Source organism: Phoxinus phoxinus (genome assembly GCF_949152265.1).
Source record: "Phoxinus phoxinus genome assembly, chromosome: 2".
NCBI classification, from domain to species: Eukaryota; Metazoa; Chordata; class Actinopteri; order Cypriniformes; family Leuciscidae; genus Phoxinus; species Phoxinus phoxinus.
The window spans coordinates 42,642,593-42,668,588 of record NC_136877.1 but is presented as its reverse complement, the minus strand read 5'-3'; the positions used below and the strand labels follow the sequence as shown (position 1 = coordinate 42,668,588).

Genomic DNA, 25,996 nt, shown 5'->3' with positions numbered 1-25,996 from the left:
TGATTTAATTAGAAATACACACAAACATTGAAAATAGTGTGTATAAAAGAAAGAAATGTAAAAACTCTGTTCTAGAAAGTCAAACAGTCTTGGAGAAACAGAAAATAGCATTAATTTGAAACATTCTTTGATTAATTTAATGCAAGTGATAAAAGCACCATTTTCTTTAAAACACATAAACATGACAAACATTTAAACGGTACTGCTTATATTTGATATATTAAAATGGACAGAAAAAGCCACAAAGAGTCCGACAACACAGTGAATATTAAAGACATTCAGTCTTTATTTAGACATGCCTAGCAAAGCAATTGTTTCCCATTTTTGCACATTTAATATGCATTTAGATTAAAAAAAATAAACATTAGTCCAGTTAGTGAATGCAATTAACAGATACTGTAAGACATAATACAACCATCAGCGTCTTCAAATTCAATAGTAAACATTTAACAGTAAACAGTCATTCTAAATTTGTTCTTAAGCTTTGTTTTTAGACAGAAAACAAACATGAATATGTCAGAACATTAATAACTTAAATATTAAGCAGTTCACTGGTGGCAGTGTTATTTACAACGATGTTCAAATAGGAAAATAGGAGTACAATTCGAAACGTCAGAGGGAAATTAAACGCTAAAAGGACAAAGACCTAAGATGAATCTCATTATCAAAGACTATACTTCATATCAAAGAGTATTTACATGTAAGATCATATCTAACAAAATTGTACCACAAAAAAAAAACACTTTTCATCATGGGAATATTCTCGATTTTATTAGGCCTACTATAATTTGAAGTAAAACTAACTTGATGTAACCATCTCCTACACAAGTTGGTTTTGCAGACACTCGGTAACCGTTTATGTATAAAAAGAGTGTGGTAACCAGCTATCTCTGCGGAAAGAAACTAAAGGTGACATGTCGATTGGGCTAGGCAGCAGGAAGCTCGTACGTGTAGTTTATTAATAGACTGTGTGAAGAGTGAACCGCTGTGGCCACATCATCAGTATGACAGAACACAATGGAGAGACTATTTACTTACAGTGTTTGCATGATTATGTGTCTTTTCGCAGTGCTACCATGATGTGCAAACACTTTGAGACGAAGAAAATGGCAAATGGGTGAACCTTCAACACCGTTACAACTTAAAGTTGTGACTCCTACAATACCGTTCATAAGTCTGGGGTCAGAAAGATTTTTTTAAGAAGAAAGTAATGCTTTTAATCAGCAAGGACACATTAAATTGATCAAAAGTGACAGTAAAGATTTGATTAACTTTCTATTAATCAAAGAATCATGAAAATAAAAATCTATTACGGCTTCAACTGTTTTTAACAGATAATATCAAATAATTTCCATCACAAGACTAAATTAAATTTTTAAACGTATTAAAAAAAATAGAAAAGTTATCTTAAATTGTAATAATAATATTTCACAATATTACTGTTTTTACTGTATTTTGATCAAATAAATTAGTCTTGGTGAGCATAAGAGATTATGAAAGAACATTTAAAGAAATCGTACCGATCCCAAACTTTAGAGCTGTACTATATTTGTGAACATTTTAAATAGTAAAATGGATATTCTTTAGATTAGGTAGTCATTAGATCATGGAACAATGTTAACTCTTTCAAGTCATAATCATTCCCCTTTACTATGATTTCATACCCGATACATTTAAAATGAATAATTTTAAATGTGACGAAAACATCTATGAATCATTCAGAACTGAATAGTCATCATGCCAACACAAAACAGAAGACTGACTGTAAACTCTGGCCTGCACTTTCCACAACGGACATGAACCAGGAAATATATAGTTATATTGTACACTACTATCCATGTGCTATATATTTTGTTTTAAACTGTGATTAACCATTATTTATTATATTTTAGGTATTTTATGATCAACGAGATTTAAAGGTGCTGTAATTATTATTAAAAAAAAAATTTCAGATATCACTGAAATGGATGTCTTAAGAAAAACACTTGTCTCTTTGTCTTGGCTCTGTAAACAGCAAAAAAAAAAAAAAAAAAGTGTAAGGAGAGCAGCCAATCAGAAAACAATCTTCAGAAAAATCTCCCTGTGAATTACCGCGCACATTCGGGTTGGCTGAGAAGGCTTTGAAAGGCTGAGTTTTGGAAAGAGGATGTGTGGTTTAAGGGACGGGTGGTCTAATTCAGTTTAGATAGCAATGGCTGCAATAGCTTATAGTATTTTTAAAGTGGGAAAATGAGGGCTTGTGAAACAAACATACTAGTACAACTTTAAAAAGCACTTCGGTATCTCTCCTCGATTTCTCATTTTCACTAGCTAACTTAATGTCTAATGTCCCTTCACACACAATTTTAAACTCCTTTTTTACACAGGAGTTGCAGTGCAAAATTTAAAATACAACATAAACCGTTCAACAAACGTGTTAGCGTAAAAAGCTAACTTATCCCAATAGTGGTTATGTGCACATGTTATTTATGGGGATTTGTCATCTGATACATAAGGCACACATTTTGTGTACAACAAATCTTCAAATCTACAGAACAAAGTGCGATATATAACTAAGACCAAAATCATTAGGACACCGATGGAATGAGAAACCAATCCTAAAGCGAGTCTGAAGCAAGCTAAAAACACACTTGACATTACAGCAGGTGAGCTAACAAGCTGTTTCTCCACAAAATAAAATGTAGCAATTACAAATTTAGCTCTTGGGATTTTACTTATTTTGGAGAGAAAATGGTTTGTCAGCCTTGCAACAATACGTAGGCCTGCAGTATCACCATCTAGAGGCTACATTAGCAAAACTGTAAGGCATCTTTTAAATAGTAGCTTGGAGATTTGAAAATGGTTGGGGGTAAGCATTGCATTTGATCATTAGGATACTGTACATTTTCAGCATAGATCATCCCTATAGGTTCTTTCCACCAACACTTACCATTACAAACTTAATCTGTTGCTTTTGTTATGATCTTTAAGGCTCCTGGCTTCCCGTAAGAACTGGTCAGCTTGCCTGAGCTTCTCCATTGCTTCGTTGAGCAAGCTCTCTGGTCTCGCTTCCACCTTCATTTCCGCCTCTCCGCTCTGTCCAGTTGCGATTGAATTCAGCAGCTCTCCCGTCGCTTCTATCTCCAAAGACACTTTGCTTTGCAAGTCCTTCATGTCACTTCCATGCCGTTTCATTGGTATCTCTTTCCCCTTGATTTCCACCTTCTCTCCGTCCTCCCCAAGGAGGTCTCCTAGAGATGCGGAGCGAGCTTTGAAACAATGCTGGAGAGGCATAGAGAGAAACAGGGACTTGTTGGCACAATGGCTCGGGGTTGGATTTGCACTGGGAACTGAGGTCTCTGGGGTGGTGGACGGGTTTTTTAACGATGGCTCCTCCAAACCTTTCGCTTTGCTGTCGGATGGTTCTAGATCATCCTCGCTGATCTCCAAATCTAGTACCTGGGAGCTTCCTTTGAGCTTTGTGGAGGACGGCGTAACATGGTCACCAGTCTCAGACTCTTCCCCTGAGTGTTGACCACTGTCTAAAGACTTCTCCTCCAACTCTTCGCTTGACACATCACCAACAGGCTCAGTTTTGGGTTCTGGAATCATCAATTTGATGTCATCTGTTTTTGAAGACGGCTCAGAGACCTTTTCTGAAGACAAAATGGTGGTGTCGGTAAGGACCATTGGGCCACTTTGTGGGGGAGTGTCCTCCTTTTTGGCAGGTGCCTTTAATGGTTTCTTCCTGGGTGGAGCAGGGGGACCAGGACTCTTTTTTACAGATTCAGGGGTCGAAACTGGAGTGAGATTAAGTTGGCGAGGTTCTTCCGAGGTTGCCACTTCTCCGGTGGTATCTGAGGGTTTCTTTGAATTTTTCACTTCCTGTTCAGCTCTAGGTTCTTTTGATGGCATAGTGGGTGAATCCCACATTACAACTTGAGGTTTCATTACCTTTTTGGATACAACAAAGGTCTCTCCCTCTTCTGACTTGTTCTGGTCTTCTTTGTCGTTTGAACCTCCATTCACTTTGGTACCTTCACCGTCAACCTCCTCATTTTTCTCTTGAGGTTCTTTTTCCTCTGTTGTGACTGTGGCTGGTGTTGCCGGTTGGTTGGGCTTCATATGTTTGGATGGAGGATTAGGGGGCTGGACGCTCTTGGTGGACGGGGTTCGTTCAGAAGTGGCAGTGCCATCTGCTTCAACCTCTACTTTACTGTCTGAGATATTCTCCTCAACAGCGGCCCCATCAACAGATCCGCAGGGTTTAGTTTCCTTTGATGGAGGCATCGGTGGCATTAGAATCTTCTTTTGCGGTGCATCTTCCTCATTTTTGGGCTCATCCTCTTTATGGATTTCACAGGGTTTGTTGTCTTTTGATGGCGGCATGGGTGGCTTTATAACTTTCTTCTGAGGAGTGGACTCTTCATCGATGTCCTCCTCTTGAATGCTGTTGCTCGTTGTCACAGATGGTTTGGAAGTTTCAGTTGGTTTATCCTCTTCTGTATTCAAGCAATGAGTTCCATTCGGCATGACAACGTCACCGTCAAGGTCCAGTCTCAATATTCCATCACTTGAGACATTCGCAACCTGTAAGAATAGCCAGAATAGTATATTTAGCGGATATTGCTGCATTATTGTACTCAGGGATTCACAATATACATACATTTCCATTCAAAAATTTTGGGTCAGTAGCAGTACGATAAAAAAAAAAAAAAAAAAAGTAACACTTTTATTCAGCAAGGATGCATTAAGTTAAAAAAAAAAAAAACAGTAAAGACATTGAAAATAAAAACAAATGTTTATTGAGCACAGCAAATCAGCATGATTTCTGAAGAATCATGTGACACTGAAGACTGAACTAATGGCTGCTGAAAAAATTGCTTTCCTTCACAGGAAAAAAAGTGCACTATAAAATATAATAAAATAGAAAAAAATATATATTTTCAATTGTAATAATATTTCTTAAGTTGTTCTCATTGTTTGAATAAATGTAGTCTAGGGTGAACATAAGATATTTCTTCAAAAGCATTAAACAACTCAATATTGCATATTTAATTGTGCATGCTCAATTCCTTTATTACCTTATATTACATTATGCTGTGACGCCTAAATTAACTTAATGAATTTATTAATTTATTAAAAGCATTTATTTAATCTTTCAGTATTTTTGTATTTAATAGTTTTAGATGCATTATTAATTTTTAATAATAGCAATTTATTGGCCAAAATTGTATATATGTACAGGGCTTGACATTCACTTTTTGTCCGGGTAAAGATTTATAATTTTATAATTTATTTTTGATAAATGCCACTTTCTACCCAGCAGAGGCTGATTTACCAAGGGATACTTTAAAACGTGTAGCTACTTTACATCTGAACATTAGCTAATATTTAACTATGTACATTTAACCAATACAAATGCTGTTAATGCTTGTTTACAGTACACGGCTGCCGACGCTAGCTAGCTAACATAACTTACTTGTCAGCCGGGTTGGGTTGCCCCCGACAGACGCCACAGACCATTACTCCGTCTTCATAAATAACCCAGTCGAATTCATTTCCATTTGGTGACAAATTTTCGTTCCCGTTTTAATTTGTATGGTGCTTCTGGTGTAACAGTAAGCTGACTTGTTTTTGGAGCTTTTCCTGGCGCTTTGAGGCAGGTAAAAATGTTTCAACTTGGACCACCTCCTGATTGGCCAATCAAAGCATTCTGAGTTGGACGCTGGTTCGACGGATTGTGGGGGAAAAAATGTGTTCGTTTCAAATCGGTAAAATTAAATCTGTAAAATAGACGTAATGAGTGGCACATAACGTGAAGTAACATGGTATTTTATTTTGTTTGAAATTTAACTTGTCCAGTGGGACAAGCTAATTTTCACTTCCACTTGTCCTACAAAAAAATCCACTTGTCCCGGACAAGCAGATGTAAGGCTGGAGAAACTGGTTAGAGAGATAGACTGGTCTGGACAAAGGACCTTGCTGGAAATTACCATCTGACCTCCCCCATACAGTTTCACTCCCTCTCACACCAAAGACTCACACAAGAATATATATGTGGTTTAATATGAATGATGATTATGTTTAGTATCATTTTTAATGTCTCAGAGTGAGTGGTACAAATGTCTCATTTCCAACTTAATTAAACAAAAAGAAATCAGGTTTTGAGAAGTTTAGAGAAACTGGCACACAAAGGAAGACTGGTCTCTAGGCAAATGGTCTCCTACCTCCAAAAGGTGTCAACTCGGAATGTAAATTCCCATTGTTAGCATGTGAAAGAGGTTTTGGCTATTTAATGGAATGCAGCAGAGGAATCTGGGCTTTTCTGTATCTAGACTGGCCCGTGATGGCTGGGAGTGACCGAAACTTCCAGCCTCATGTTTTTGCATCAGGTTGGGTTCGCATCTCTTCTTTTATTCATGTTTTATATTGATTATCTTTGAATTGATTATACAATTGACCTGATACCTGATTTAATAAATTGTTATATTTGATTATTCAAACTGATTTTGACCTTGTTCATTTAATAGTCTAAAAGTAATAATCAAACATTCGCTCACTTTTAGTGATGCATAGATATTATCAAAACCTTTCATTTATGGAGTCAGATGAAATAACGAGTAAATACATATGAGAAATGTATTGCATTTAACCCAAATTACTTTGAGATGCTGGAAAGACTAGAACACGCGCTTCCTTCTCCGTGCTACTGGAAACCCTCATTGGACCAATACAGCGCGGCTTACAAATTGGTGACCCCGAGACGTGATCTCAGATGAATTTCGCGAGCAAAGTCTTTTCCAGAAAAATTTTGGGAATCTAAAATCAACACAGAGGTTTGAACATCTTCTCTTTCTTCCGGCGCTGTGGTAAGTCAACTTTTTCTGCCCTTTTTAGAAGTGTTTGAGAAAATGTTTGCATTGTTACAGGTCGGAAGGCTCTTTGTCTAGAAACACGTGTGAGGACGTGATTAGATTAGCAGCGCAGATGAAGAATGAAAACACTTGAATAGATTTTAAAGATCTCCTTGTTTGCCTAAGCAACAAGAAACAAAACCTAAAATTGGAATAACATCTTCCAAATAATGAATAACTCGACGAAGAACCGAAAAAATAAAGCCTAAACGTTTTAAAACCAGCCGCATGTTTTTTGCCATTGTTGCATTGGCTTGTAAACAAACCAGCAACACAAAGAGAATGAGCAAACAACAAAAATAAAAATCTAAGTTTATAAACGATCGAAAAACGCGTTTTATAAATAAAAAGGCAGGTCGATTAATTGTTTATGAAAACCAAAGAAGTTTGGAAAAAATAGGATGACATGATTTACAGGCTAAAAATCAGTTTTAGGCTAAGCTAAATATGTCCATGCTGCTTCCAAACGCTTAACCCTTTGTGCCGCCGGCCCACCGGTTTAGGCCCAAAGTCACATTGAAAGCATTAATATCCTATACTAAACCTAAACTAATCTTGACAAACTACATTTGAAAGCTTGAACTTTAACACATATGAGATTAAAAAGCATGCAATAATTCTGTTAATTTTCAAATTGGAAATTGTATGAACACATTATGCTCATAGAACACAATTTAGTCGTTTGTACAACAATGTGCATAGGCTAAATTTAAGTTTATTCTTTAAACACGGGATTGCTTTACTGTAAGTGTACTTGAAACACTTAGGTAAAGGCTGTAGATATCCTCTAGGCCATGTGTCCTGTGTTGAACTGAATTAAACACGTGTGTCTATGCCATGCTATGATGTGATTCGCAATGAATTTGAAAATCAGAAACAGCGAACGCGCATCTTATTAATCCTGAAACAACAAAACTCTCATATTCAAAGTTCCAGAGAACGTTGCGCATTAGGGTTCAGTAACTCTGAATCTTGAACAAAATTTATGCATTGTTACGTTTGAATTCATTCTAAATGACTCTGAGGTTGTTTTTTTCCTAAATATATTATTGGATTCGTATATTTCCACAATTCTGCGACCAGATCAGCAACGGGCTGAGACCTGGCATCATTGCAAGTATACTTGAATGCAGGAGCGGGTTAATTTCCGTTTAGAAATAGCAAAAGCTATTTGATCAATCTAAATTTGGGGTACGCTCATACCTCTGTTCTTAGTTTAATGTTACTTTAGATAATTCTCTACTAAAGTAAATGATTGGATTAAGTTCCTGAGGGGGCATTCAAGAAGGTTATGAAAAAGTATCTTTTATTGTGTACGTGTGAATTACGGCAAATCCTAGATATATAACCAATTACCTCTGATTGATGACCAGGACTGGCGAGTTTGTGTCGAGAGACCTGCGAAAGACCAGGACCTCTAAGTGATATAGTCTCCTAAATCTAAGCGGATAAAATATTATTAAAGAGTCAAAAGAGAATAATTAAACATTAAAATAATAATTTTACCTACACGTAGTCTTTAAAGAGACTAAAAATGAAAGAATAAGCATTTGAAATCTAAAAAGAGAAACAGCGAACGCGCTTCTCACTAATTCTATAACGAAAAACCCTTTCCATCATTGTGAAATTAAGCAAATATAAATTGGAACATGGATAATAAACATGTCCTGTTTAAACTATGGGCCGAAAAGGTCGAGCCTACACTGTGCAAACTCAGTAGAAAAGGTCTTACCATAGACACTATTGACAATGAAATTTTCACTTGGTGGAAAACAGTGGGTAGTAAGCAGAAGAAATCAAAACATGGTGAGATAATTGAGGCTTTAAACTTCATAAGTTATAAACAGCTACATAAGTCAACCAAATTTCTATCTTCGCTTATGGAGGTTAAATGTGAAGAAGTGCATTCAAAAAATGCGGAGGCACAAATGTCAGAGGCAAAGATTCAAGATCTTCAAACACAGCTAGATAGATTACTATCTGAACAGTTAGCCCTGACTAAAAAGTGTAAAAATCACAAAGACACCATTGCAGATCTTAAGGCTAAGCTAAATGCTAAAAAGTCCAAGTCTCCCATAACGCTCAACAGCGATGGGACAAAAAATGTGCACTTCTTAGATGAGGCAGCCTGCTCTAACAATCGTGTATCTTTTCAGACAGATGAAGCACGTGATCAAATTTTGAAAAGAGTGCCTGTCTCAGCCCTTAAGGTGATACGGCACCCAAACGGCACAGAGTCAAGCATCCGACGTCCTTTAACGGTAACTGAATGTAACTTGTTTAAAGCACAGATCGGACCATTCCCTTTGAAAGGGCCATTCGAACCATGGTGGCGACGCATTGTAAGTCTAAAACATGCATTTCAACTCGAACCAAAAGATATTTGGCAAATTGTAATCAGCTCAATTCCAGATGTTTTGATCTACAAGATACCACAGGTTTTGATGACAGGTACCATTGTGCAGTCAACGTGTCAAAATGAGCCTGAGAGTGAAATCTTTAATAGACTCAAACAATGCCTTCGTGATCTGCGTGGTTGTAGTCCTGTTGGATGGGAACTGATTTTCAATCGGAAACAGAATCCTGAAGAATCGTTTGAGACATATGCAGAAAATATGTTTGAACTTTTTGAGGAGTATGCTGGAATTGAAAATGTTAACCACAACAATGTAACTCTCCTTGATTTACTGCTTACAAATGCAGGTCCGCGTGTACAGCAATCGCTCACGTATGGTGCTTCTCCAGCTCAAAATACATTTGAAGGTATAGTTGGCTGGGCAACACGAATTGAGTCACGAAAACAAATGCATTGTGAGGTAGCTGTGTTAGAATGTCATGAAAATCATCCGTCTGCAGGAGAATCCAGGAAGCCACACTGTGGCAAACTGAGCAGATTCTGTAATTCCTGTCACAAAACAGGCCATACAGAGGAAAAGTGTTGGTCCCTGGACAGAGGCAGACCTCCACCCTATTTCAAAAAACGCAGACAACCACACTCTGACAGAAAACAGCACTCTGCAGATAAACAAAGCTCAAAAGCATCTAAAACGCTCACTGAGCTGACAACTTTGATTACTCAAGGTCTTCAGCTATTAGCGTCATTTGCTGGTCGGGTAGCAGCTCAATAGCAAATGGCTTAATAGTTTCACATCTGAATTATTTTAAATATAGCAATTGTATTATAACTCGAAATATAATATCATCCTTAAAATTAAATTTCATTTGTGGGCTCCCCAGTGCCAAACCGGAGGGGGGTATATCTTTATTTTTGCCTTTTACCACTGCAAACACGACTAGAAGTGTGGCACAGGTAACAGCCAAATAAAATTTAATCTGATCAGAGAACTAAATTTACGAGGAGGGTGTGAAATGCTAAAGAGCGGATGGGTACCACAGTTTCTTGCAGGTCAAAAAATATCTGCACTAACCGAATGTGTGAATGACACCATAAAACAGGCAACACCGAACCAGGTGAACAAATTTCTGCCCACAGATCTGATTGTAATGAGAGCAACTTACAATGACAATATGAGTGATAAAAACTCAGATGAATCCAGAAGATTTCCCCAGCAGAACTGTGATCTCTAATGCTCATGACACAAGCAGACTGTGAAGACTGAACTCCAAGAGCAGCTTTAGGTGTCACACACTGCGCTGAAACAGCAACAATTTAGACCTGGTCAATGAAACTCGGTTTCATGTGAAAACAGGAATTAAAAATTTGAAACCGTTGAAAATATCTGAATTAACTGTGGTTTTCTCTGCATTTGTTTCTGTCTCAGGTTTTAACACTGAAATTCCCCGGAGGACGGACCGGACTCCACCTGCACCAAAAGCAGGACAGCGGGATTGTAGAATATAACCTGAAATTCTGGAGATGGGTGAAAAGACAACTCAAGAGGCCACTCACACATCACAGTAACACACTACTGCATAACTGTGGCCTCCCAGTTAGAACTGGATCCAAATTTACAACACAATTATCCTATTTGATTCCACCCATCTCTTAGGCATGAACACTGAACACACACCTCCATTACCGCTGAACACTACACATAAGAAGATAAAGATGGCATAGAGACCAAAAGTGACACTTCACTAATGATCTATTGTCCATCATCACACTAACAGATCCAGACAGCTTCACACACATAGGATGGCAAAGCTGATCCCATGATGACAGTACACACTACTAACTCATGGGAAAACACTGTAACGTACACATGAATGGCTACAGTCACAAATTGATAATGCAAATTCTAAAGCAGAGGCAGACCTGCTATTAAAATTCAAAAATGTTTAACTGATTGTTATTGGTGTGGTTGGAAAATCATAGGGCCCATGATTTCTCAAAAATGCCTCTAATAACAGACACATTATAAAAACAAACTATCTGAAGTGTGAACGCTTCAATCAATTACAAAAAATTACAATTCAACCCTGTCCTGTGACTTAGCCAGCCACACACACACACACACACACACACACACACACACACACACACACACACACAAACAAACAAACACCAAACTGTCATATGACTAAACACACACACACACACACACAAACAAACACACACACAAACAAACACACACACACTGATACAAGGAATGAACGATCTCCATTCTTGTATTATGCATTGGAAGATTACTGATTACTGAACAAACAATGATTATTATATATGTATTTCTTCATGATTTTGATTAGATATTATTATTACTGTGAATACAAAATTTGTTGATGCATACCATCGATTTGATTATTTAGATTACACCGACCTCTTGCTGCATTTCCTTTGAGTAAGTCAGACCAAGAATATTTAAGTTCCACTATTTAATATTATCACAGGGGTAGTGAAGAATTGGATATTTAAAAAGGGACCACCCTACCTGACCTTGAGGAACACTTGAGACCAGATGTACCATTCACACTTGCTGACATGAACATGGTATTTTACATTTAACATGACATGATTTTGCTTTATTGCATTATGCGTTCCTATGCATTTCCTTACGACTGTAAGTTCATATGTGCTCAATCGTGAAGCGGACATTTAAGATGCTTTTCAGGTGTCTCACACAAAGCAGTGTGGACCGAAGGAGAACCCCTTCATCCACTGAGGTCTGCCCAGACCACCGCACCGCTGGAGGTGACAGGATTGGTCAAGAAGGGTCAGATCATCATCGTGGAGAAGGTGCCAGGGAAGCAGACGTTTCTCCATGGAGGAATGACACCGAACTGAACAAGTCACAAATGTCCAGATTGACTCTATGAACTTTGCTTACATCACAGGATTACAAGAAGAAAAAAACTGAACGCATTCATCCACCTGCTGAACTCAAGTTACATACACCTGGTGAGACCAGGTGTTCTGCAGGTGAACACAGCCCGCTGAGCTTCTACAGATGCTAACATTGCAAAGACACTTTTTGAGTTACATCTCAAGGATTACAACAAACGCCTTACTGTGACCCCGTAAGTGTTCATCCGAATGTGACCCACGGGGCCAAGGAGGGACTGTAAGGCTGGAGAAACTGGTTAGAGAGATAGACTGGTCTGGACAAAGGACCTTGCTGGAAATTACCATCTGACCTCCCCCATACAGTTTCACTCCCTCTCACACCAAAGACTCACACAAGAATATATATGTGGTTTAATATGAATGATGATTATGTTTAGTATCATTTTTAATGTCTCAGAGTGAGTGGTACAAATGTCTCATTTCCAACTTAATTAAACAAAAAGAAATCAGGTTTTGAGAAGTTTAGAGAAACTGGCACACAAAGGAAGACTGGTCTCTAGGCAAATGGTCTCCTACCTCCAAAAGGTGTCAACTCGGAATGTAAATTCCCATTGTTAGCATGTGAAAGAGGTTTTGGCTATTTAATGGAATGCAGCAGAGGAATCTGGGCTTTTCTGTATCTAGACTGGCCCGTGATGGCTGGGAGTGACCGAAACTTCCAGCCTCATGTTTTTGCATCAGGTTGGGTTCGCATCTCTTCTTTTATTCATGTTTTATATTGATTATCTTTGAATTGATTATACAATTGACCTGATACCTGATTTAATAAATTGTTATATTTGATTATTCAAACTGATTTTGACCTTGTTCATTTAATAGTCTAAAAGTAATAATCAAACATTCGCTCACTTTTAGTGATGCATAGATATTATCAAAACCTTTCATTTATGGAGTCAGATGAAATAACGAGTAAATACATATGAGAAATGTATTGCATTTAACCCAAATTACTTTGAGATGCTGGAAAGACTAGAACACGCGCTTCCTTCTCCGTGCTACTGGAAACCCTCATTGGACCAATACAGCGCGGCTTACACAGACAAGCCTTAATGTCGAGCCCTGTATGTATCCCTAATTATCCTCCAACAGGGTTGATAAATGTTAAAAGGCTGTTGTAAATGTTTTGTATGTTTGAAACTATCGTACCTCCTTCATGTGTATCCTTGTTGGCGGTCTTCTCCCACGGTTGCCCTTAGGTCGGGTCCGAGTAACATGTTCTAATGAGCAGCTTTCATCAACTTTTACCTGAGATATAAAACATAAAAAATAAGCAGCTACCTTGGTATAAGTAACTGTAATTATGGTCATACATACATGCAACACAATGTAAGGATTGGTATGTTCTTTATATATATTTATTTTTGCATGGCATGGCCCTATTTATATTGAAGTGTCCTCAAATATCACAGTAAAGTTCAACAGCTAAACAATGAACGGTACCTCATCAAAAATTTTGTTCTTTGCCTTATTGATTCCTTCAGCGAGTGCCTTGATCCAGGCTTCTTTTTCCTCAGGATTTTGTGCCTGAAGTTTGACATCTTGGACCTAAAATGAACACAACAAATTTAGATGAAGTCTTATCTATTAAATAGTATATGCATACACATCAATAAAATATTGAAATAATGACAGCTTCAGTTGCACATGCTAAACCTATACTTTTCTTTACAAAATAGAATTCTGAAATAACCCTGGATTCAATGTCATGGTGGATCACATGCATTACCTGCAGACCACATTTTAACAAATATATTCAGAAGGTTTTATCTAGTAATCAGTTTATGTTTTGCAATGAACATCCCTAAATACTGGAAACATCATCATCAAAAAACAAAACAAAACAAAGTGATTTGTCCGTAGGATGTTTGTTTTTATGTCCCATTGTTGAGCTGTGTTAGGTTTATATGAAGTGTGTCTAGCATCCTGTATTTTGCCCGGCTCAGCATGAGCCTCCGAAGTACTAGTCACCTAAAAAAAGTGAAAAGATTTATGTTCTTAGAGTAGGGTGTGCCTAAAATATTCATAAAAAAAAGTGAAACAGGAGGGTTTGGAATCTCTTAAATCTTTAAACTATTTTCAAGAACTACAGTACTTGAAGTTTAATTATAAAATAAAACACTAGGCTGTGGTGTCTGACTCATTCAGCTGGCTGGTCACAATATTCAGGAGAGGAAAATGTGACATGATGGTCTGGCTGTTCTTTAAACACACACACACACACACACACATTTTCTCTTCTAGAGAAGTCTCTTGACATCTGCTGAGCTCTTTGCAGTTCGCCAACGCTTCGCTCTCGTCATCTGTTAGTAATAAAGCATATTTCGCCAGTTAGGTATCTTCCGCATTTCTAAAGTCCTCTCCCCACCTCCAAGACTCTCTAGATTCAGAGCACATGGATTCACGTATAGTAAACACGAAATATACCGAACATGCTAAAGAATTCTACCAATATTTACAGAATAAATTAGATATGTTTGTAATAGATATGGGCTCATAGAGCAGTATGACACATACTGTGTGTATGTCCAAAAGTTGTGACATATCATGTGCATTTCACTCCCTTGTGAAACCTTAGTCATCATTTACCATCAACTCTAATCCGCCAGGAAACAACAGTTTGACACACAGTAACACAATCCAGCAGTCTACATGCATAAAGTCAATCTAATCTTTTTAAATATATATATATATATATATTTTTTTTTTTATCCAAACGAAAAAATGTATGAATACTTAAATATTGTTATAACATTTAATGCCCTTAAAACCGTATCTGGGTCAATTATGTGACATTCTTTTTCACACGTCTATTATTTATTCAAATATACATAATGCATATCATACAAACAATGACTTCAATACACCTCTTCTGTTATTAACAAGCTTTCAATTTCTGAATTAAAATGCATTTCTGTGGGGCTAACATTAAATCATAAGTTGGTAAAACCATCTGATACAAGTATTTACATTATTATGTACACTATTAAGTCAAGTGAAAAATTAGAAAATTAGAAAAGTGCCAACTAAGTACTAAAATTATTGAAACTAAATCTGAAATAAAAGTAGAGATAAAAACTAACTTAAAAACAAAAACTAATAAAAAAAATAACATGAGCACATAATGTTTACCAAAATTGAAAATATAAAATAGAAGCTAATTCAAAATATTAATAAATACTTAGAATATAAAGTATTCTATAGTATGCTGAATACTATTGAATATAAAGAATACAAAAATAACACAATTATTTAAAGTGTAATAAAAATAATCAAATTTTTGAGTTAACCTATCAAAGCATTTTTTCTTTTTTACAATATACATATAGTCTATGGAGGAAAATTCACTTTTCACTAGAAAGTGAAGAAATGATGGTTTGCGGCTGTTTTGATATACCACAAGTATTTGCAAGGTTATACAGGAAATCTTGCCTCTGCCTTTTGAATATATAAACACTAAGACAGGAAGTGGATGCTCTGCTAAAGGTTGTCTTGCTTTTCTCAAGATGACTGGGTTAACACATTTTAACTTTTTTAAAAACCTGAGTTGAGACTTTTTAACAAAACGTTTGAAACATGTGAAAACTGGGGCTATGAAACCTTTGTGGAGCTAATCTTGAAGTACAGTGCCAAAAAAACATACTGTATGAATTACAAACCCAAGATAAAATTGGAAAAATCTGAAACATGGAACAAGATATCCCTACATATATCTTACATTTTGTAAGTATCGCAATATTTGACACCAAGGACAAAGACAAGCACGACTCAGCTGTTTTGAACAAGCAACAGCCAGCCTTTTACATATGCTTTCTGTCATTATTTACAGTAAATGTAAAACCAGTGAAGTGGCACAGAACATGATGCATGAGTAATGATGCTCATCATTGGTCATGTGTCCGTTCAGATATGTGTCTGATTCATTAGACTCAGTACAATGACCTAGTGTGCCTCTAGTGCGTGCCATATTGAACTAATGACGTCACAACTGCAAGCCAGCCATCGGACAACTGTGTAATGCATTGTCATCCTAATGTGAGCCACTCTTTATATCACATACAAAAGGAATGGTAGACTGATGTATTTGACATTGTACTGTGCTGAAATGTTAATTATTACCTTGTTACCGCTCTTGGGGCTCCGTATTAGTACCAGTCTGTGTTTCTTCTTGAAAGGACTCTTTAACTCGTGACAAGTGACATAGTTGTCCAAGTCCACTTTCTCCAGGCATGTTGTTAATTCCTGCACGACAGGGAAAAGTGTTCTATTTGTAAAAGGATAAACCAAAAAAAATTATTATTCGGAAGCTGCTAATTCATGAAGTTTTAGCTACGTTCCATTTAGAGGGATCATTCATTCAAAAATGATAATTCGGTCATCATTTACTCACACTCATGTTGTTTCAAACCGGTATGACTGACTTTCTTCCATAGAAAACAGTTAGCAGAATGTTCCCACTGCATAAAGACTAAACAGTCATTATGACCTCTACATTTCAGTTTTTTGAGACTATTTGTGTGTGATAAGAACAGATCCATAAATTTGACAATTGTGGTCATCATTCGCTTTTACTGTATGAAAAAAAGATGTTTGGACATTCTGCTAAAAACAACAGATGACGGAGAGTCTTAAAAAGAGGATTTAAAAAGATGATGGTGAGTAAACGACAGAATTGCCATGGGTTCCAAAAATTAAAGTCCCCCTGAGGTGAAAATCAAGTTTTGTTTATATGTCTATTTTGTGTTTTTAATGTGCTTTAAGTCAAACCATGTGCACATGCATAAGTCAACACCATTGCTGAGTATTTTCTGCTTAAAACGGCAGTGAACCAAAGACAGTCTCAAAAACACGGTTTCTGACGTCACAAATTACTTTGTAACCAATCACGTCAACGAGTGGATCTCTGAGCTGGCGTGAGTGAGTGGAGGCAGGGCTCATTTGCATATTCATAGAACCGCATATACTAAATGAGGCAAGGGTCTAGAGCTACAGTCAAGCTATTCAAGGCATGAAGATTTTGTTGTTGTTTAAATGTGTAATAAAAAAATAAACACAAAATAAAACTGAAATACAAATTAAAATACAAAATGAAAAGACTACAAAAAAACAGTACATTGTCACATAAGAGTAATGAGCTATAAAATTCAGTCTAAGAGAAAAAAAGACATTTAAGTGATTTCATTTGTGATTTTGCTTTCTTACGGAGTGTTGTCTTCATTCTTCAAGTGAAGGTAGATGTTTTAGTACACCGTTGTGAAACTATTTATTTCACCAAAACAACTCAAATTTGGCAGAGAAAAGAACTTAATTTAAATGACTTGATAAAGCATAGATGGCCAATGATAAATCTAAATTCATTCTGCTTTGCATTTGGGATGGAAATCAGTAAAGATCTATCCAAAAACAAAAACTAGCTTTCTAGAAAATGTGTGCACATTACTCTTATGGGGACAAAATCCATTTCCATTTCCCATATTCCATTTCCGTTGACACAGGAGGCTATTGTTAACCAATGTTATGTTATGTTGGGACAGTTCACCCAAAAATGAAAATTATCTTATCATCTACTCACTCTTGTGTCGTTCCAAACCTGAATAAGTTTCTTTCCTCTGCTGCACACAAAATAAGTTATTTTGAATAATGTTAGTAACCAAAGAGTCGATGGGCCCAAATGAATTCCATAGCTTTTTTTTTGGGTGTCAATGGTGCCCCACAACTGTTTGGTTCCCAAAATTCTTCCAAAATATCTTCATTTGTGTACAGCAGAAGAAAGAAATTCATACAGGTTTGGAACAACTTGAGGGTGAGTAAAATATGAAATAATTTTTTATTTTTGGGTGAACTGTCCCTTTAATGTTAACCAACAGCCAAATACTGTAGCTATAAATAAAAAATTGTTTCAGCAAAGGGAATGAAAACTTTACAATCCAATCCATTTCCCAATGGATATACAATCGAGTCCCAGCCCTTTTTCTAGTGCAATATTATATTTTACGACAGGGTTGTTGTTTCATATTCTAGGTTTCATCATGATTTAGCAGACTTGCCTCATTCTCGTAGACCTCAATCACTGTTCGGTCCAGCTGAATGTACCGGTCCTTGTAGCTGCTCAAGAACTTCCCTGAAGACTTCTTCAACCAGCCCGCCTTCTCAGCGCTCCTCACCTCTTTAGGCTTGGCTGGCTCCTCTTTCACACCCTGTTTTGCCAAGGAAGAAGGAATCAGCATTTCTTAGTGAACCAACATTTCAGTTTGACTTGGCATGCATTGAGATCCGAGTCCAGCGAGAGCATTCCTGACATGGGAGGTTTGCATGTAGCGGATAGATTATCATTTTTGGCAGCTCTGGGTTTCATGTGACCTTCAACACCTTTTCAGGCTTAATAAAAGGGACGGATGACGCCTTATTTCCACATCTGTTGCGTTTCATTTTTCACAGCCTTCTCATGGCTTTTGGGGATCTTATCTTGTTTTATCATTCAGCATACTTCTAAACTTTAAAATTAAACTTTGAAGGTGCAATATTACTTGTGAGAACACCCTTCAAAATAACATTGAAGCAGGTTTATTATCATTAAACTAAAACTATTGAAAACTATTTTAGTAATTTAAAATAAATCAGAAAAAAAACATTACCGTAGATCAAAAACTAAATTAAGACTATCTAACTATTATAAATGTTGCCTTGTTGAATGTCAAAGCACTAAAATTACTAATCGGAAATAAATAAAAAATAAAAATAAAATAGAAAAAATAAAATAAATATATAAAAATGACAAAACATAACAAATTTACTGATTTAATTTTCTGAAATTAAAACAAAAACTGAAAACACATTCCTGGGCCAAAGATTGGCCAAGCCAAAAATGGCAAAATATTTAGTGTTCTTTTAATGGTCTTAACCATTTTTAATCACAAATCACTAGTCAGGAAATTAGCAAGAACTGCACAAATACTGTCAGTGTTTTTCCACTCAATGATAATGGCTTCAGTTCATAAGTAGTTGAAAAGTGTCTCCCAGTTAATTTAAGTTTAATGTGGAACAAATATTCACTATAGGGCTCAAATCTAGACTCTCTGACCAGGCCAAAACAAGACTGATGGACTTGTTCACAAACCACTTCTTGATTCCCTTTGCAATTTGGGCAAGAACATTGTCTTGTTAAAAAATAACATCTGATCATTCCTCTTTAACAACGTCTCATTTGTTGGAAACAAGCCATTCATAGTTTATGAAGCTAAATCTAGTTCTAACCATCATGACAAGATACAAGCAAATATAGTTGTATGCCTTTTGAATAAAGTTTTGCAAATATTATTAGATTCATACAATAAAATGCACCCCACTGCAGCTGTATTTGGACTTCCCAGGAATTTTCAATGTGAGGAAATTCCTCAGGATGTCTCTTTAGAGGGTCATTGAGCTGTTTTTCCACTTTCACTGAGGGCCTTTGGAAAGAGCAGCGTGTGCTATAGAAGGTACAGGTGCCCGAAGGGGGGGGGGGGGGGCACTTTCTCACACTGCCCTGTCCGGGAAACCAACATAGGCAACGGGTCACTCATGCTCTCACACTGTCTGTGCTGAGGGAGGAGATTGGAGCATGAGGGAGCCTTTGTTTTTCTCGTTCTGTTTGTGTGTAAATTGGAGCAGAGCGCACAGGAACATCACAACACGCTAGATGGAGATATATATATATATATATCGAGAGAGAGAGAGAGAGAGAGAGAGAGAGAGAGAGAGAGAGAGAGAGAGAGAGAGAGAGAGAGAGAGAGAGAGAGAGAGAGAGAGAGAGAGAGAGAGAGAGAGAGAGAGAGAGAGAGAGAGAGAGAGAGAGAGAGAGAGAGAGAGAGAGTCTTTGGGTGGGACGGAAAAATCCATATTGTGAAAAAACAGAGTGGAGCCCATTTGGATTCGAAAGCAGAGTGAGGCAGAGCATGCAGTGTTTTACAGTGCAAAATAAAGCACGAATTAAGCCAAGACACATGATAACCTCACTTTAGTCAAACAGGAACTTGCAGTACTAGATGAGATAATTTAAGAAAGCGAGAAGTTTCATTAGTGGTATCTGCTATGTCTACCATCAGTATTGCTCGAACTGGGGTTGTGCAGATCATTAACACCTTAACACCATTAACACATTTGTGCTAATGAAAACGTGATATATGATTTTCACACAGTGGCTGATAAAATGAGCCAGCAAAATGATTAATTGAGGAACTCGAGCCCTATCTAGAGATCAGAATCATAGAGCCTTAGGTTTGGGCTTTTCTGACTTCCAAAAATTCTAAACATTAATTCATGTAAAGTTTGTAGTGACGTGCTTGATAGAAATTAGGAAGAGCCATTTTATTGTGTTTTGGCATGTACCGGTGATGATATGATCAATAAGTCATGGAAACATATGTTTTTACATTACTTTTACTCAAAAATCATTTATGCAATGTCAACTTTATGTTTTATAAGTTATATGAGATTCGACTGGATTTAAGTCAGTTTTAATATAATTTAAATTGAAATTATAGGCTACTTGTAACAGCTAATTTGATTATACTTGATTTAAAGAAGCAGCAGAACTCAAGTTAATACTTTTTTTACAGTATAATTTTTTATAGGTTTGTTGTTTGCTGTTGTTTAAAAAAAAATCTTGGTAATTTGGCATGCAGTTTTCATACGCTTAGCACACTTTATGAAGGCCCACCCCATTGAACATTTCTGGCCTTACCCTCGATTTATATAATAAAAGAAATTCATAATAATAATAATAATAATTTGATAAAGCTTCTTTAAAAGGTAGATTCTTAAGGCGGTTTATGATGACAAAAAACAACACACAATATATAATATAATAATATAAAAATAAAATAATAATAATAAGCTACTTTAAATTAAAAGTAAAAGTGACTTTCCGACACTGAAATCTACACTTCCAAAATGTTCCAAAATAAAAAAAGCGTTTAAAACTGGTTTCTAATGCAGAATATGCTAGAAGCTTCATGCATACATTCATAAACTACTGTACTCTAGATTATTGTATAGGCTAGTGCGGTACAATTTAGCAATCATGTGTTTCATATCCATACAAAAAGCCATGCATGCACAAAGCTCCATCTGGGTCAAATATCAGAGCCCTGTGCTGTGCGCTGACCTGGCCGGTGTCAACTCGCCACACATCTAAATATGAATCATCTGTGCGGCTCTTCTCAAGACCAGAGCGACTGAACTTGTTCAAAGACTCAAACTGCAAATTCTGGCGAGCATATAACTTTCCACCGATAAATAACAGTTGTCTAAAGACAAATGGAAACCTGTCCACTCAAACAACTGTTGCAGTATCGTTGTAGTATGTGCAAAATCTCCAGCAGGGAAGTGTAAAACATGAATAACAATCAGAGAAGTATAAAAGAGGAAATAGTATCCAAAGTTACAGATTTTACAGGAATAAAGAACTCTCGCTAAACTAGTTACCAATAGCTTAACAGAAAGGGGACAGCAGGGACAACTCAGGGGTGAAACCAGGTCAATCCTAAAAAAAAGAAGGAATCAATCAACTGGAATGCGCAAGTGCTTTTGCATCTTACTGCTTTTAGTGGGTGCATGTGGCCTAGCGGATCAAACTCAGAGCCAGAATGTGTAAGGCTGATGGTTTGAGCCCTGCAAGGAAATAGGTGCACCTTGTTTTGGTCAAGAACCGCCCATTTATACCATTTTATTACATGGCTTAGGTTGAATTCTAATGTAGAATGCGGTCTGTTATTTCTTGACCACAGTTCATTTTGTTTTTATGTGCTATTTAGGGGCAGGTAAATGTGAAATGGTTGATACCGCAATAAAAAGTCATTAAAACAATTGCACATCATTATAAAAAAGAAATTAGCAGAGATATTTGTAGAATATTTAGATTTTCTGTCGATCCAAAAATAATACACTACTGTTTCATGTTTGTAATCAGCACGTATTCTTAATACTTTTATTCAGCCAGGATATATTAAATTGATCAAAAGTGTCAGACATTTATAATGTACAAAAGATTTCTGATTCAGATAAATGCTCTTCTTTTTAACTCTGAATATTTTTTTTAATATTTGTCAAAAAATCCTGATTTTTTTTTTTAACAATGTACCATAGTTTTCACAAAATCGTTATGCAGCACAGTTTTTTTTAAACATTGATAATAATAAAAAATGTTTCTTGAGCAGCAAATAAGTATATTAGAATGATTTCTGAAGGATCATGTGACTGAAATCTGGAGTAATGATGCTAAAAAAATTCAGCTTTAAATCAAAGGGATAAATTACATTTTAAATTAGTTTAAATTGCAAAATTATTTCACAATATTTATATATTTTATGTATTTTTGATTAAATAAATGAAGCCTCTGAGAGCATAAGAGACTTCTTTGAAAAACGTTAAAACGTTTTACCAACTCCAAACTTTTGAATGGTGTGTGTAATGGTAACTTTTCAAATCTGAATAGACAATTCTGCTAATGAATACATCTTTATTTGCTACTATGCATTTCAAACAAAACCGTTTAAATGTTTGTGTGCAAAATGCATCAGATGTTTAGTGAACGGGACTGTGGGTGGTCTGAGTCCTGGTGGGATTTGGGGGTCTTGCTAGAGGTTACAATGGTCTTAGCTCACGGAGTGAAGCGGACATTAGGCTGATAGTGAAAATCTAAATGACTAAAAATAATATACAAGTGCTCTTTTACTGGTACTGCTTTTAAATGTATATGACAAGCTGAAAAAGAAGAGAGAAACCTCATTAAGAGCTTCATTAAGAAGTGAACACTGGGTGATCTTCATAAATAAATAAATAAATAAAAAACAGTGAACAGAAATTAGCCTATTTCTGAAGTATAGGCTATAAATCAGATCCCACAACAACCAAAACTTACTATGACCATAACAGCAGGTGGTCTTTGTCTTAACGCCACATTAAATTGGGAATGTTTTTCCATGCTGTCATTAGGTTCAGATAAATATGGCATCAAATTGCCTGTGATTTACACAAGTGCCATTCAGGCTGCATTGAAGACACAAATTGATTCCTTGACACAAACATCTGTCACTATTCATCTTGATCCCCATTTCAACTCAGGACACTTCTGCTCTAATACATGATAACCACGATGTCATACTAATGTCAAGGTAATGCTGTCTCATCTTATCAAAAGCTAAATAAAGATTCTAGCTATGTCTGTGTACACAACATATTAACAATGTGCGTTTCAGCTTTGCCTTCCAGCACCACTGACCAATGTCACTTCCTCATTTCAGTAAACGTTTCCTGAAACTACTTCTTCAAATAAGGGGGTCTTTTTTGTCAGAAATCTGTTTTTGTTTCACTTAGTTTAAAACTAAATATAGAGACAGACAGACGGACAGAAAGACAGACAGACATACCTTAGATAGATAGATCTGTCCGTCTATTTACTATCTATCTGTCCGTCTGTTGCTGTCTATCTATATCTATCTATCTATCTATCTATCATCAATCTATCTGTCTGTCCGTCCGTCTATTTATTATCTATCTGCCTGTCAGTCTGTTTCTCTGTCTATTTATCATTTATATGTCTGTCTGTCTGTCTATCTATCTATCTATCTATTATCTATCTGTCTGTCTGTCAGTTTGTTGCTCTGTCTATTTATGTCTGTCTGTCTGTCTGTCTGGTTGTCTGTCTGTCTCTCTCTCTCTCTGTGTCTGTCTGTGTGTGTGTCTGTCTGTCTGTCTGTCTGTCTGTCTGTCTATCTATCTATCTATCTATCATTCTTGGTCTGTCCGTCTATTTATTATCTATCTGTCTGTTGCTCTGTCTATTTATCATTTATATGTCTGTCTGTCTGTCTGTCTGTCTGTCTGTCTGTCTATCTGCCTGTATATCTATCTATCTATCTATCTATCTATCTATCTATCTATCAAGAAACACAAGCTTTGACTTAGAGGGGCGTTGGATGCTGCTAAAGTTCTTCACTTCCTGGTACCGATCTAAAAGCTACATCACCTCGATCTGATGAACAACATATTCTAATACTTCTTAACACTGATTCTGTTGGACCATTTACAATAAGTTTTTTTTTCCCAGTGCACAAAGACGCTTCAAATAAACAAGTGATGCAACCCACCATTTTAACACTTAGTTTCCGAGAGAGAATAACAGTAACAGCACTGACTAAGTCATGTGAGTTTTACTTCAAAAATGGTAAACTTTAAAGTTAGTTTTACTTCACGTACGTCGCCAATAATGGGGTTTAAAAGTTGTGACAAAGGTTGTTTACTTTAAATAAAGTTATGCATTTTTAAATTTCACTTGTAAAACACCATATGTATATCGAAAAAGAAAGCTATATGAAATACTCACATCTTCCATGATATAAAAACAAAGATCCCGTTATGCGCAAAAGAAAACGCTCGACGCAGGACTTTATCTCGGGTTAAAACTGTTGATCTCTCTTCGTCTCAACTTTCTCACATCCAACATGACGATGAAAAACAAGGAACTGTGTATGAGTCTGAAATCTAACGGGACTCTGCTGCTCTTTTCCTCTTTCGACTTCAACAGTTAAGTTTGAGGCTTGAAAGAAAAAAAGTTTGGTTTCCGGTAAGTCCCCAAAAGCCGCTGCCAAGAGACACACGGCTGCGTCTCAAAACAACATGAGCTCACTGAGCTGCCTATCTAGATAGCCTTGGAACGCCAAGAATTCGATCTCTAAGCTTGGCTCTTACAGAAATCCATGACTGTGTGCGAGGTATAAAATGCCATTTTTAAGGGCACAGACTTTTAAACGTGTATTGGACTATTTTCGATTCATCTCGCGCACCTTTTGGCGTCCCTATAGCCTTCGTCAACTATTTAAAAGATGTTTTTAACAAAGTATTTTATTTGTAATATTAAAAATGAACAATGATGTATTCAATGACAGTATTCATGTTTAGTTAGTTTCATTTAAATTTGTTCCTGAAATTAATGCTGCTTTTACGTCAAGCTTCGAATAGCTCTCGCGGTAGCATTTGATCATACACCCGATTGGTCTGCACAGCGCCGCTTCAAGTCGAACACACCTTAAATATGCAGTGGCCACTGTACCGTGCAACAAGTCTTAGCTCTCAGAAAATTAGAAGTTTACACGTTGTATACAACGTTGGGTAGGCACGTTGTATAACAAGTTCTACAAGCACTTGAAGGCTTTACAGTTCAGAATCGTTAAGTAGCTACCGTGAATTCGGACATTCTTCTTTAGTCGCATAGCCTAATGTTTTTCACCCAGGCCTATAGGCAAGTAGCCTATGTGATTTCGAATGCAGCCCTCAAGTTAGCTTGAGTGGTTACTTCCTCGGTCAAGCGATTTTTGAGGTTACTGAAATGTTAAAAAACCTTTTAAAGTGAATATAAATTTATACGTAAAATAAACAAGACCTTCCAATTAAATGTTTTTGACGGCTTTAGCAGGCCTCAAATTAGGGCCCAAAAAAACTCATCATAATTCACACCATGACAACTTGCTAAGCTATAATGCTCAAAGATGCTGTCTTTAAGGAAGCACACTAACTCACATACAAATTTGACACGGTTGGTGGAGTTTTTTTTGTATCAATTAATTGTATAAATATTATTATAAATGTTCATGTTTGCATTTGCTTGCCTTTAATTCGAACTCAAAGACAGATTAGGGAAATATAGGCTGTCTACAAATAAATTAATGTCATAAATAACAAAAACAAGTGTCACTGGTAACAAAGAAAGCTGTAAATAATACTCTGTTTTGCATTATGCAAATGTAAATGCAAAATGTAAACT

At 36.5% G+C, this 25,996-nt stretch overlaps 1 protein-coding gene across 1 annotated transcript; it reads right to left on the bottom strand.

Annotated features, from left to right (window-relative positions):
* Positions 1-262: 262 nt before the first annotated feature.
* On the bottom strand, positions 263-24,924 carry plekho2 (pleckstrin homology domain containing, family O member 2). Its single transcript, XM_079587082.1, has 6 exons — positions 24,560-24,924; positions 18,243-18,392; positions 16,315-16,437; positions 13,639-13,743; positions 13,345-13,443; positions 263-4,569 (listed from the first exon to the last, which is right to left on the bottom strand). The coding sequence occupies exons 1-6, from the start codon at positions 24,566-24,568 to the stop codon at positions 2,932-2,934; spliced, it is 2,124 nt and encodes a 707-aa protein (XP_079443208.1). The 5' UTR covers positions 24,569-24,924; the 3' UTR covers positions 263-2,931.
* Positions 24,925-25,996: the final 1,072 nt, after the last annotated feature.

Coding starts and splice junctions, on each gene's coding strand:
- plekho2 (XM_079587082.1), bottom strand. Junction 16,438..18,242: donor TTGAGGTCTACGAGAATGAG/GCAAGTCTGCTA, acceptor CCTGTCGTGCAG/GAATTAACAACATGCCTGGA. Junction 4,570..13,344: donor CAAGGATACACATGAAGGAG/GTACGATAGTTT, acceptor CTATTCTTACAG/GTTGCGAATGTCTCAAGTGA.